A 15,217-nucleotide genomic window follows, 5' to 3' on the forward strand; every position below is an offset into this window, starting at 1 on the left:
CAGGAGATTTTTGTCGGAAACGGAACTTGTAGTAATTGTAAGGAATTCATAAAGGAGGTGCGGTCTTATTGGGAACAAGAAAAGAAAATATGGTCGAGAACACCAATATCTTCTCCACACTCACAAATATTGCTATCAACAATACGAAGCCTTGCTAAATGATGAGGTGTACATACATGTCCTAAACGTATTCTGGAAATGATAGAAGTGACAATTTTAGAACTTTTAGCTTTAAAGAACCATGGTTTACTGGGGATCGTGGGTTGAATTTCAGCATAAAGTTTGCCTTTGAACTGGCTGCTTCTCAACCAAACATCATTCCATGACTCCCAAAGATAGATTTTGGAAAGAGCAGCCAAATCATGACAGTAATTCATATATGGGTCTATATCTCCATCCTTTATAGCTTCTTTGGCAAGCTGGTCGGCTTTCTCGTTCCCTTTAATCCCACAGTGACTTGGAATCCATGCAAAGATAACAGTGTGATTTCTTTGAACATATCAAAAACTTATCACGTATTTCGCAAAGTTTCATTTGGAAAGGAAATTTTTCAATAGTTTGTAGTGCACTTTTTGAGTCTGAAAATATGATTGTTCTTTTAGATTTTAATAAAAGAACTAGTTCCACAGCTTTTAAAAGAGCAAAACACTCTCCAGTAAAAGTATTCAGGAGGAAGTTTAATCTTTTGTATTATTTTATGTTGCCAATGAACTAGACCAATTGCAACACAATCATTAATAGAGATTTTAGAGGCATCTATCAATCTATCCTCTATCAAATATAATCCCATCCACCCCAATCTTGTTCCTCAGCGCTACTCATGAAACGAATATTTGTCTCCAGAATATCTTGTTTACTGACACCTTTATCATATCATATATCCGGAGCTAGAATTACAGAATTGAATTTTCAAGTGGAAAGACTGAGCTATGAAGATTTTTATAAATGGGATAGTATTAGTGGCAGGGACTTTAAAGACAACCTAACCGAGAAAATAAGCAAGATCCGTGTTATGACTCAAAAAATACAAGCAAAGCATTAAATACAAAACGTCTCTACATGCTTCAGCATCATCTTTTGATGTCGAAGTTCAGCCTAAAATCAAGTTATCACTGTCACCTTGGTCTCAGTTACAAAATCCAAATATGATGATTTGCTCAAACTTTGCACTGACAAAATCATTCCTAATTGTCTTCAACAAGAGTTTCTTTCTGAGCATTCCACGTGCAACTGAGCACGATATTGAAGATTGTGATTGAATAACAAAAAATAACAAGATCACATGCCGAATATCTATCGTGTGCGTTTGGAGACGCCTTTGTTTTTAAACTTTATTTATTATTTATTTTTAACTTTAAAATAAATGTCCAGCTTATTTAATATCCAGTAGTAACTATTAAACTAATCTGTGATAATATCTATGGACAACATTTTACTGTGATTATATTTCATCCCATATCATCTCATCTAATTTCCTTTCATATAATTTAATTATATATTATCATTTATAAAAGGTTTCCTTTAAAATAAAATAATACTTGACTTAAAGTTCTTAGTTATCAGGTCATAAAATCCCTTTAAAAAAAACCCAAACAACAAATCACTGTCAAATGTCAAAAGTGTCAATTTGTGAAAGGAAATAAATAAATAGCAATTTTATATTTTACAATAAACTTTGCATTGCTTTCTTTTTCAAACCTTTCAACTTCTATTTGTTTGTGGAAAGAAATTTCTATTTACTTTATCCATAAACTCTATAAATACAATAAAGGATCATATTAAATTAAACATAAGCGATCGAAAGGGAATATTAGAACCTTAAATAATTTCTGTAAAATTAATTTAATACTCTTATGTATTAATAAAAATATTATCAAAAATAAATACTATGCGTAAATACAACACATATTTAAATTTAATCCGTAGTATTAATACTATCAATGCCGTTAGACGTAGGGTAGTCGTTACTGGACTGGGTGTCGTATCTCCTTTGGGTACTGGATCTGAATTAGTATGGACAAACATATTGAAGGGAAAATGTGGTATAGTGGCTCTCAATGATGAAGAATACATAAACCTTCCTTGCAGATTAGCTGGGCTTATACCTAGAGAAAAAGATGGTATTGTTGAAAAAGCATTGTCAAAATCTACTCTGAAGTCAATGGCTCCAGCTACATCATTAGCATTGGTTGCTACATCCGAGGCACTTAAAGATGCAAATTGGACGCCTAAAACTGAACACTGTAAAGAAATGACCGGTGTTGCAATAGGCATGGGTATGATAGATTTAAATGATGTCTGTATCACAAATGAAGCATTAAAAGTTGGCTACAACAAAGTGAGCCCATTCTTTGTTCCTAGAATATTACCAAATATGGCTGCAGGGCACATAAGTATTAAATATGGATTCAGGGGACCTAACCATTCTGTTTCGACAGCTTGTGCAACTGGTGCTCATTCTATAGGGGATGCTTTCAGGTTTATAAAAAATGGTGATGCTGATGTTATGGTATGTGGTGGTGCAGAGGCTTGTATCAGCCCTTTAGCTATCGCAGGTTTCTGTAGACTAAGAGCACTGAGTACTTCATTCAATGGAGAACCTCATAAAGCTTCTAGGCCATTTGATAAAAAAAGAGATGGTTTTGTTATGGGTGAAGGAGCAGCCATATTGGTTTTAGAAGAATATGAACATGCTTTCAAAAGGAGTGCTAAAATGTATGCTGAAGTTTTAGGATATGGTCTTTCTGGTGATGCTTCTCACATAACTACACCAAGAGAAGATGGAAGTGGAGCTATGTTGTCTATGGCGAGAGCCTTGAAAGATGGCAATTTGCAAAAAGAAGATATAACATATATAAATGCCCATGCAACATCAACCCCGATAGGCGATGGTATTGAATCAACAGCTATTAAGTCATTATTCAAGGAACATGCATTAAAAATATCAGTTTCTTCAACTAAAGGAGCCCATGGACACTTATTAGGTGCTGCTGGAAATTTAGAAGCAATGTTCACAATATTATCATGTTATCATGGTGTCCTGCCACCAACTTTGAACCTTGACGACCCTGTAGACGACTTGTGTTATGTTGCTAAGAATGCGAAAAAGTGGGATCATGAAAGGAGAATTGCATTGAAAAACTCTTTTGGGTTTGGTGGTACTAATGCATCTCTTTGTATTGCTAATATTTTATAATAAATCAATAAAACAATTATAATAATTAAAGTAAATAATTTATGACTATATTTTAATAAAACGAATTTTCACTGTATTATATTTGTATTATATATTATTTTTAAAACAGAGTTACAAATGATTGGATTTTAACAACAATGGCAAATCAACCAAGGTAACTCTTGACATAGTTTTTTAAGCTATTAACGAGCAATAATTCATCATTATGTTTCCATAATAGTCACATAAAGCATCGTAAATAAAATTATCTCATCAAAAATGCTACAGTAATGTTTATGTTCCATTCATTACTAAGCTCTCTAAAACTTTGTTTTTAAATATTTAAATGCTGGTCATCAGGTCAACATATCACTAGCGTTGGTACCCTTCAATTTTCAATTCACATCATTCCAATTCATTTAAATAAAATGTGAAAATATTACAAAATATATAAATCATGCATTTATTTCATTCATAAACAATGATTGATTTTAAAACAATAGATAGACAGCCTAAAGACAAAACCATGATTGAATTGCTTGGCAAATAAAAATAGCTTGTTCTCAGTAACAAAAATATCTGTGTACATTATGTTATTACACTTTCTTAAGAAATTGTCTATTTCTGCCAAACTAAGTCTTGTAACGTTTTCAAATATGAACTTCAAACAGAAGGCTAGACGTTCAAGAAATGTATTGTAATTTATATAATGCTATCCATCCAATATATAATTGCAATAAAAACTACATGCATAGGTAACAACACTATATAATTATTGCTTAGTATAAACACCAAAAAAACACATCTACATTGATAGAATAACATCAAGCTTGTATAGTAATATTTTAATAGTATAATATCTCAGTAATGTATGCAATTGTATGTCTTCAAAGGGTTTACTTCAACTACTTTAGTTCAAACAAATTTTCTCGCGTTTTCGTGCTTCGAGTGAATTTTACGCCGTTAATTAAACAAAAATGTTTCAGTTTAAGACCACATTCAAATAATTGAAACTGAACTGATGTCTCAAGGCTGGTGCTAATATTAACATTGTGATGATTATGGGCACAGTTCACATCTTAACAGCAGATTGTCTAGAGCACGTCTGCTTGTGTAAGAAAAAAACATAAAGGCTTCCTCAATCTGCTTGTCTTTTTTTTTAAATAGAGAAGAATGAGAATGTTTACACAAAGGTTTTAATATCAATAACATGTATTAAATGTTACTAAGCGTACATAACCTTCAGTAACGAGAAACTTCAATAAATGAAGACATATTACTGATTTACAGGAATACAGAAGACTTCTGATCTATTGGCACACTAGACTACACATTGATATCTGCATGAGGATCCATTACTGAACGTCTACCCTTCATCACAAAGGATACCAATATTGCCTTTCATATGATTACTATCATCTTATGTATTGAATGTAACTGTTGTGACAAGCTATTGTGTACTTTTATAACTTACAGTATAATTCAACAGTGACAATGTTTTATCTACCGATGATGAAGACAAAATAACTAATGCATTCTGAAATATTTACTGAAATGTGGCAAATTGAACATGATGCAGATTAGATTGGCTGTTTGCTCCCAGTTTGTGCTAGCTGTGACTGTGGTGTGTTCACACACAACTGAGCGAACTTCTGCCGAAGATTTTGTCGAAGCTCTTGTCTTTTCTCTGTTATATTCCTCCGAGACTTAAATTCCAAAACATCCTCTATGGGTATGTAACTTGCATCTTCTTCGTCGTCTGATGAACATGTATCCTGTAAACATTTTTTTTATAGTTATCTGTTAAGAATTTGAACCCATAACCTAAATCGATATTAAATTTTAGTAGTCACAGGATTGAGAAAATGTTTCCTTATTCTCCATAAATTTGAAACTGAGTGAACATTACAGTTTCAAATTAGTTCTACTTAATGTAAAGGGGTTATAGTTATGGTCGTTGGTGTTTTCATGCTCACTTTGAGAGATTGGGTCTCCGCCCGGAAGCGAAGGCGCTGGCTGCGGATTACGCGTGGCGATGCGATCTCCGCTCCAGAGGGAGCGCGGAAACTTCAATTTCGGCGTGCCGTGCTCGAGGCGTGGTCTCGCCGCCTGGAGGACGGGCGACGGACCGTCGAGGCGATTCGCCCGGTCCTCTCGGACAGGGTGAGTCGCGATCGAGGACGTCTCACCTTCCGAGCGACATAGGTGCTCTCGGGACACGGCTATTTCGGTCGCTACCTGCACCTCGTCGCCCGAAAGGAGCCGACGCCGCAGTGCCACAACTGCAGTGGCTGCAACGAGGAGCACACTCCAAGCAGCGCCGCGTCCTCGTTGCAAAAATAGGACAGGACTTGTCGCTTTCGAACGTCGTGGCCACGATGCTCAGCAGCGACAAGTCCTGGCAAGCGATGCTCGACTTCTACGAGTCCACCATCTCGTGGAAGGCGGCAGCGGAACGGGAGAGAGAGCTCTTCTTCTTTCTCGGCACCGTGCCGGGGGTCGAAGGAGAGCGTTCGTTCAACTCCGGCCCCTGTGATGGTCACGGGGCGACCCGAGGGAGGTTAAGGCTGCGCCGCACGCTACCGTCGCACTAGCGCGCTGGTACCAGGAGAATGGGCCGACGCGTCGGCGGTTGCGGTCCGCGTTGTCTTCGTCGCTGTCGTCACCGAACATACTGTGGAAGAGCAACCCGGTTGGCGGTGTATCGCGTTCCGATCCGGCAGGCTGGTTATGAACTAGCGGGGTATCCCGGAACACCAGCGGCATCGCCCGGACGGCCTGGTAGGGCCGCCGTACCGCAGAGACCGGCATCGTTGGTCGTCGACTATCGCCTCGACGACCCGTCGGCCGGACGTCGTCGGGGTGGCGCCGCGTGTCTGGTTGTAGTGCGCGCGCGGAAACCCCCCTATTCTGACCGGGTTCTGACCCCGGACGGAGATCGGTCGTCGGGTGTAAGAGTGCAGAGGATTCGTTTAGTGTGGTAGGGGCCCTAAAACTCCTTGGGCCCTCGGTCTGCTCCCAACATCAGCAGATCATCAAGACCCACATACCCCGCGCGCCCCATTAGGCGCGGGGACCTCGTAGAAGATTCCGGCACCCGGCCCGGAAAAAAAAGGGTTTTAGTTACAGGGATAACTATAAGGGTAACAAGTTATAGGGGTGCATTAATAGGAATATTATTTTACATTTACATCAATGTTTGATGGACAGCATTATGCTAGTTTCCCAAATCTTGACATAATTGAGTTAACCTAAGTCACCTGACTATACTCATATTGTTATGTTGACAAAGCGCTATGTTATTTAGTGTAAATAGTGAGTAAAACAGCGTATACTGGCCAGTGTTTAATTAAATTTTAAGGCTTACCATTAGCATTTCCTGTAATGAGAGTGTGAAATTGGGACATGGCTTATCAATTTTAATCATGTCCAAACAATCTCCACGTTCATGATTGCAGAACCCTTCGGAACAGGCAACTTCAGAACCTTCAGGTGAACTCATCAGAGATGATGAACCTGACATAGTCTCACAGCAGCCTCCTGTGTTACCAGATGAATATCCACAGTCATGACTATGTTCATTGGGAGAGAGGTTTCCATTCTTATTGCGTTTCTTGCCCGTTTTTTTCGACGATCGGCGTTTCGTTTTGGAGTCATTGTGACATGATTGACATCCCTCTTCATTTGTCTCGAAACATTGGCTATAGGAGTGGGGCGTAAGCAAATCGGTCGGAGTGTCTCTCTCTTCTAGTAAACACTCTTCACATTGGCATTTCTCATCTGGCTCTTCTGAATCAGCTTCCTATAATTTAAAATATTGAACTAATTGTTTCATATTGATCTTACAGTAAAACTTATTGCTACTGCTATTAATAATACCTTGCATTTGCCCTCAACTGCTTGCCGTTCCTTCTTCTTACGCCTTTTCAGTTTTTTCTGTTCCTTCCTTTGTTGCCTGGTAAGTTCCTCTTGAGTAATTTCATCATACAGCAGCTGTAGTTTGGAGACCCCACTCTTGTGCTCAACAGCAGTTTCGAACTTGCGGTATAGTGCCTCGACTGCAACTGCAGCAAGCGTTTGGCAAGTGCCTTCTTCTTCCCGAAGACGAAGGGAGATGCGTTGCAGACGTTCATATATACATATTCCAAGACATATCAGAACCTGGATGTAATATGTTCCATTATTAAATATGTTGATAGATGAATAGATAATAATTTAGATAAAGTTGTGAGATGAATAGAGAATATTCTATTAGGAAGACATTGTATCTCACATAATAATAATACTAGAGGATGACTGAGTTTTACTTGGTTTTTTTTTTTTGATAAATTGTGTTTTTTAGAAATTATATTTAAATACGAATTACGTATATTATATTATATTATTTGTTATGTTCTTTCAATAAATAAAAAATAAGTGTATGTTTAAGTTGATTATTGAAAACACGAATAAAACAACATTTTCTGAAAATAAATCATAGCTAGATCAATTCGGCCCTGAAATCCCCTGTATACTAAATTTTATGAAAATCGTTGGAGCCGTTTCCGAGATTCAGATTATATATATTTATATACAAGAATTGCTTGTTTAAAGATATAAGATTCAACAATGTCATAATGAAAGAGTCTCATTATATATAAAAGTACAACAGTATTTTGTTGTTTACATAGTTACTGATCCCCCTGATGATAGTTAACCCCTAATACATAAATGATGAAGAGTTTGTTGTTCTTAAACACAGCATTCCCTATTACAAGAGAAATTTGATTTAAGGATGAAAAATGAAGAAAACCACAATACTACACACCCCAAAAGAAGTTTCACTTCTTTGACCTGCACCAAGTTGCACATGCACCTTTTTTTCAAGGACAGTGCATTATACTGTTTAGGCTTACAAGGGTCATCAATTCATCTGCCATTATGAATGAAGTTATACATAGTCAGCTTATTTGTGCCAAAGATCCCCCTGATGATAGTTAACCCCTAATACATAAATGGTGAAGAGTTTGTTGTTCTTAAACACAGCATTCCCTATTACAAGAGAAATTTGATTTAAGGATGAAAAATGAAGAAAACCACAATACTACACACCCCAAAAGAAGTTTCACTTCTTTGACCTGCACCAAGTTGCACATGCACCTTTTTTTCAAGGACAGTGCATTATACTGTTTAGGCTTACAAGGGTCATCAATTCATCTGCCATTATGAATGAAGTTATACATAGTCAGCTTATTTGTGCCAAAGGCAGTCATGTGTTCTGGTTTTAGAAAGCTCAGTAAACTGTCTATAAGCAAAGGACCTAAATAACAAATGGAAAGAAAAACAATAAATACCTCTTCTTGTGCAATTTCCAAAGTCTTAGCATGTCTCTCTCTGTGATTTCCAAGCAGCTCAGGTTCCGCCCTAGCTATCAGGTGTGCAATGTAATCAGTCTTTGCTTGTAAATGTAAGTGTTTGTCAAGAAGGCATCTTTTGATACCTCCATAGAGTGCACCTACATATCCTTTTTCTTTTTGCGGTTCTTTCTCTTCTACCAAGAGTTGATAAGCTCGAAGCACCTAGTCATAAAAAAAAAATAGCTTGATGAAACTTTCATGGTGTTAACTCTAATGTAGCAATCTTTACATAATGAAAATATGCTCAAAAAGATAATATTATGTTAAATTATGTTCATATCATCATCATATCATATAAATAGTCATCATCATCATCATCATTATTCAGGCAATAATTTATAACAATACATTTATATTGATATGATTTCAAATATTATGTCCTGTCATGATTAGTCTTCATTGAGATTTGCATCATAAAGAGAGCTCTGAAAATGTTCGCTGATTTCTATCAAGATTTTTGACCTGAAGATCAATTTGAAATAAAATAGTGGATAATACCTTAGTTTTGCAATCAGCACAAAAGCGATGTTTCCTCAGGTAGTTGTGTAAAGTGTCGTGCAGCGTGTTGAAGTGCACGAGCGTGACGTGATCACGAGCGGAAGCGCGCATGGCGTCCCAGGCGGCACGCCATGTAGCTCGTCCGCCCCAGCCCCATGCGCTCCATCCCCAGCCACGTGCTCCTCCTGCTTCCAGGGAATGTAGGATGCAGCGCTGAGACTTCTTCCACCGTGGCTGACTTAGGATGAGGCAATCGATGCCCGTACTATTTAGAGAAAAACTTTATTCAGTAACCCTTAAATATCATATAGACCATAACTCCATCTGCAAACTTAGAGAAACAAAACAATATCCCGAAATAACGCCAGTAACTTGTATGTTTATAATTCTGGAGCAATATCAATTCAAAATCAAATTTATTAGTGATGATGTTACCTACCTGTGCGGACTTAATTTACCAATAACGTGTTTAGGGCAACGGCGATTGTTTAAGTTTTGGTTTTTAGAATCTAGTACTAGTAATTTGCAGCAGCCACAATAAGACAGTAATCGTTACTCATTATAAGAATACAATACAGTTATCTAATAATTAACATCACTAACAATTGGCAGCATTGAGGACGACAATGGAGGCACAGAGGCGAATATTGAGACTAAGGCATAAATAATGCCAGAGCTGCATTTAGTCAACTTAGACCAGTGTAGAGGTCCTCAACCTTAACGAGACAAACTAAAGTGAGAATCTTCAACTCAAATGTGAAGTCTTTGTTGCTGTATGGTGGTTTATTAGTAAGGACTTAATAAACAAAATCCAAGTGTTTGTGAATAAACGCCCATGTCATTTTGAAAATCTTTAGGCCTGATATGTTTTACTTGCAATGAGTTGTAGAGGACACCAACAGAGAGGGAGATCCTTACAGAAAAGTGGAGAGTTCACACATTAAGTAAGCCCGATACCCACCTATCTAGGAGAGCACTGTCCTGGAAAGTGTCTGGCAAAGGAAGAGAGGTAATCCCAGAATGACTTAGCGCCGCTTAGTAGGGCATGAACTGTGCGTCTTGGGCATGACGGGAGGACGTAGAACGGACTGCCCAAGACCGATGCAAATGGAAAAAATTGATTCTGACCTGAGTAGAGAGTAATAGGAAAGAAAAAGAAGAAGACTAATACTTACACACCAAACGGTAAATAGAAATGGAATCTGGTGCAAACCAGTAACTAAAGTCAAATGCAATCAATCATAATCAGTCATCATCAACAACAGGCCAGACTTGACCACTAGTGGACATAGGCCTCTCATAATATCTGAGTTTTAATCTACTCATCCAATTCTTACAGTCAGTTTGTTTAAGAAGTGATATGAAATTAATTCTATATCTTCTATTTCATAAAGAGTATTTAAGTTCCATGTTCCATAAACCTACAAACATGAAAAAATATTTTATGTCAGTCATGGTTAGCTAGATTTGAGGTCATTTACAATCATAATAATATCAGCAAGTGTGCAATGAGATTTCTGAAATCTAACACATTATAGGGCTATGAGATTGTGTTCTACATGAAAGAACTTAGATTAAATTTTTACTTAATTAAAATAAATTATATAATTTACCTGTGTCCGTTGAGCAATGAAGCAAGTGACTGTGGTTGCGTTATCTTGTCTTCTCTAAAAGTTATAATTTCGTCAGGTGTAAGAACCAGTGGATCTAAAGTAGGATGTCCTGATTTACAAAGCTGATAAAATAGACGCTCCACACTGCAATGACATACATCATTATTATAGTTACATATGTAGTTGGTTCTATACTTCAACATGATCTTTTTTATTTCATTATCAGAATCTAATACTAAATGCAAGTTAGCCTGGCCTTAATTTTTATGAAAGGAGCAACAAAATTATTTTGATTGTAAAAAATTAGTATCCTGGTTTTGTAGGCTCCAATTATGATTCAGTTGCATTTACAATTTCTTTTTAATGGACATAATAGATCATTCATTTTGAATAAGTATTGTTGAATTTTAAACATTTTGAATAAATCGCCACAATTACATTTAATATATTAACCGAGATCGCTTTTACATTTTACTGGCAGCTACTTGCAATATGGTATTTCATTTATTTGGCAAATTCAATATCACTACATAGTATAAAACAAGTCATTGTCTCTGTCCCTATATCTTTTTTTTTATTGCTTGGGTGGATGGATGAACTCACAGCCCACCTGGTGTTAAGTGGTTACTGGAGCCCATAGACATCCCCAACATAAATGCGCCACCCACCTTGAGATATAAGTTTTAAGGTCTCACGTATAGTTACTATGTATGCTTAAATCTTTAAAACTACGCAAAAGATTTTGATGCAGTTTTTTTTAATAGATAGTGATTGAAGAGGAAGGTTTATATGTATAATAACATCCATTAAATAGTGGAGAAATCAATAATAAATTACAGTTTCCGAAGCGATGCGAGGGCGGGTCGCTAGTTAACAATAAAGTATATTCAAAGATACTAACCATTACAACAAGCTTAAACAAAATTATAAAACAGACATTGCCTAATCACTTACCTTCTTCGACAGCCAACACATGGAATGCTTTGGTTTAACACATTAAAAATATCAGATGCCTCCACCCTTAGAGCTGCTTTCAGCTCATCTGTTGTGAGAATTTTGTATTTCCGTACAAATTCTTCGTATTCACGCCCTTTCACTTGAGGATTGTCACAAATCAGACCCATCGTATTCAAATCCATGACCATCTGTAATAAAAAATTAATATAAATATGAATTCAACAAAGAAATTTACAGAAAATAAGGTCAACTATAAGACGTCATTTGAACAAATCATGATTTTAAATTATTATAACAACGTGACTGGTAACTTGTGTATAATGATTATAGAGTTTTGGAAAAGTCTTTCACGACTTGATATTGATTCGTTGTTTATATCTTTAGACTTTTTGAATAACTACGTTTGTGGTAATGTCAAAGTGCAAAGCCTCTTACGGTAAGATTTTCGTAGATTGTTAACGGTAATTGTCGCCGTTTTATAATTGGATCTTTATCGCTGTTGTATATATCGACCAACTTCGCCATTTTAAAATAAAATCACATACAATCGCAGATTAAATACACAAGTCTTCAAAAATGACGATCAAATTCTCATTGAATGAATACACGTCGTGATAGATTTGACAAACCCAAGTGAACAACATAGATTAATTCTGTGTGCTTTCTTCTTTTAGACCGGCAAAGGAAAAATTAACCATAGATTCTTTTATTTGTAAAGTGAAGCCATAAATGAAGTCTAATGAACAATATATTACATTAGATGACATGTAACTACGTGAAAAACCTTTCAAGAAATTGGTGAGAATTTAGTGAGATCGAAATTTTTTTTAAGGAAAAAACTGTAAATCGACGGAAGTCGTCGTGGCCTAAAGGATAAGACGTCCGGTGCATTCGTGTTGAGCGATGCACCGATGTTCGAATCCCAGGCGGGTACCAATTTTTCTAGTGAAATACGTACTCAACAAATGTGCACGATTGACTTCCACGGTGAAGGGAATAAAAATCAAAACCCGCAAAAACTAAAATTTGCGTAATTACTGGTGGTAAGACCTCCCATGAGTCCGCGCGGGTAGGTACCACTGCCTTGGCTATTTTTTTTTTATTATTGTCTAGATGGGTGGACGAGCTCACAGCCCACCTGGTGTTAAGTGGTTACTGAAGCCCATAGACATCTACAACGTAAATACGCCAAGCAATTACACTTGGCTAAATTTAGTCGACTGAATTCAGAAGCAAATTTAGAAGCAAGTTAGAAGCTTCTGATTACACTGTTCTAAATTCAGTTACTGAATCAATTGTCAGTTTAACCACGACGAAGTAGGATGTGTCTTGTGTGTAAGAGGATGGCCCCAGTATTGTCTAGACAACAAAATGCCTTTGCGTAGCCCTCGCTGTCGGCTCAATTGAAAAAAAAAAAAAGAAGAATATGTATCTGCGCATGGATTCGAGATCATTTGACCTAATCTTAAGGCTCTGTAAATAGGGCCCCCCTTTTTTTGATTTTTAATTATTTGTTCGTCGTTTGTTCGTTAATGTTCGAATGTAAAAATTGTTTGTTCGTCTTTTAGTTATTTATAACTAATTAAACAAATGATCACCGTTAAGTGGGCCCCCCTTACTGGACATTTTACAGAGCCTAATCTTAACCCTTGTGACACCGTTTATTCAAAAGCAGGATACTATCTTACGAGATAGTATAAGTTAAAAAAAAAAGATTGGTTGTGACATTAAGATTTCTTGCAACAGGAAATTCGTATCATGATTTAAATTTAGTTCTTTAATATCCCAACCGCTGCTGACAAAAATTATCCCTGAAACATGTCGGGCTATTTATAAATGTCTGGCATATTAAATAAAGGTGACAGAATTTGAAGTCGTCGTGGCCTAAAGGATAAGACGTCCGGTGCATTCGTGTTGAAGCGATGCACCGGTGTTCGAATCCCGCAGGCGGGTACCAATTTTTCTAATGAAATACGTACTCAACAAATGTTCACGATTGACTTCCACGGTGAAGGAATAACATCGTGTAATAAAAACCAAACCCGCAAAATTATAATTTGCGTAATCACTGGTGGTAGGACCTCTTGTGAGTCCGCACGGGTAGGTACCACCACCCCGCCTATTTCCGCCGTGAAGCAGTAATGCGTTTCGGTTCGAAGGGTGGGGTAGCCGTTGTAACTATACTGAGACCTTAGACCTTATATCTCGAGGTGGGTGGCGCATTTACGTTGTAGATGTCTATGGGCTCCAGTAACCACTTAACACCAGGTGGGCTGTGAGCTCGTCCATCCATCTAAGCAATAAAAAAAAAAAAAAAAAAAAAAAAAAAAAAAAAAAAAAAAAAAATACTTTTTATTCGGAAATAAAAAACAACCTAAAACGTCTTTAAGTACGGAGAGCTATGGGACGACAGGTACTTATTAACTCCATGGGGACGACTGAAATCATTAAGTAACTAAATGCGATTACACCTTCCTAAAAGCGTTTCTAATTAGGCTTTTAAATGATTTAGCCAGTCAGAAACCATCCTTGCTACTGAATTTAGTAGGCTAGCTTACTGAATGCTATTACCCTTCTATAATTCAGTAGCGACTGAATTTAGCCAAGCGTAATAAGCCTTTAAGAAAAACACTTCTTAATGAGGGTAATACCCATGGAGTTAATAAGTACCTATATCTCAAATATTATGTGTATTAACTATGGAGATATATAGACTTTATAGAATTTAGGACTTTTTGCATTCCCGATCCTGCGGTAAGAATGGAAAGCAGCCGACGTCGCCCAAAACACGTCATCTCGGATCCTCCCGATCCACTAACGGTGATTTTAGGTACCTCAAGCACCGGTCACCGTTCTCGTCGAACCCGTCGCTTGCGACGAAGGGCTCGACGAGTAAATTAACCCTCACAAAAAGCCCACTGAGTTTCTCGCCGGATCTTCTCAGTGGGTCGCGTTTCCGATCCGGTGGTAGATTCTGCGAAGCACTGCTCTTGCTAGGGTTCGTGTTAGCAACGTCGTCAGGTTTGAGCTCCGTGAGCTCACCTTCTAGTTAAGGTTACGCTGGAATAGCCTCTCAGGGCTACCAGCTTAGGTGAGAAAAAAAAATGACTTTTTGGCGGGAACGCGAGGAGTGAAGTTGTGTGATTTGTTTTATTTTGTCTATTTAGTGTTTTTTCGGGTTTAAATGTGTAATAATAGTGGTTTATTAACTGTTTAATATCTGTGAAAGTGCACAAATGTGGGAAAATGAAACAAAGCCGCTGGACGTAACTTCGCAGGATCGTCCAAAAATTCCACTGAAAAAATCTTAGTAAATGACCACCATTTTATTGAGATTATATTTCATCCCATTTCATTTCATCCCAGTTGATTAATGTTTCAAAGTAATCATCTTCATTTCATTTCACTCCATAATATAATTTTTCATAAAAATATGAATATAAATTAAAATAAGACATGACCTAAAGGTCTTAGTTACCAGGTCATAAAATCCCTTTAAAAAAATTATAGAATTAAGGACTTTTTGGCGGGAATGCGAGGAGTGAAGTTGTGTGATTTGTTTTATTTTGTCTATTTAG

At 37.1% G+C, this 15,217-nt stretch overlaps 2 protein-coding genes across 2 annotated transcripts; one reads left to right on the forward strand and one right to left on the reverse strand.

The window, feature by feature from the left end:
• The first annotated feature begins 1,611 nt into the window (after positions 1–1,611).
• LOC114251030 (3-oxoacyl-[acyl-carrier-protein] synthase, mitochondrial) lies at positions 1,612–3,272 on the forward strand. The gene has a single exon (XM_089730199.1). The coding sequence runs from the start codon at positions 1,889–1,891 to the stop codon at positions 3,194–3,196; it is 1,308 nt and encodes a 435-aa protein (XP_089586325.1). The 5' UTR covers positions 1,612–1,888; the 3' UTR covers positions 3,197–3,272.
• On the reverse strand, positions 3,262–12,290 carry LOC114251028 (gametogenetin-binding protein 2-like). The gene is made up of 8 exons (XM_028185191.2): positions 12,075–12,290; positions 11,637–11,827; positions 10,683–10,826; positions 9,070–9,334; positions 8,509–8,733; positions 7,055–7,336; positions 6,543–6,977; positions 3,262–4,950 (listed from the first exon to the last, which is right to left on the reverse strand). The coding sequence occupies exons 1-8, from the start codon at positions 12,162–12,164 to the stop codon at positions 4,756–4,758; spliced, it is 1,827 nt and encodes a 608-aa protein (XP_028040992.1). The 5' UTR covers positions 12,165–12,290; the 3' UTR covers positions 3,262–4,755.
• Between the last annotated feature and the right edge of the window lie 2,927 nt (positions 12,291–15,217).

The sequence above is a fragment of the Bombyx mandarina genome, chromosome 10 (assembly GCF_030267445.1).
Source record: "Bombyx mandarina strain Sakado chromosome 10, ASM3026744v2".
NCBI lineage: Eukaryota > Metazoa > Arthropoda > Insecta > Lepidoptera > Bombycidae > Bombyx > Bombyx mandarina.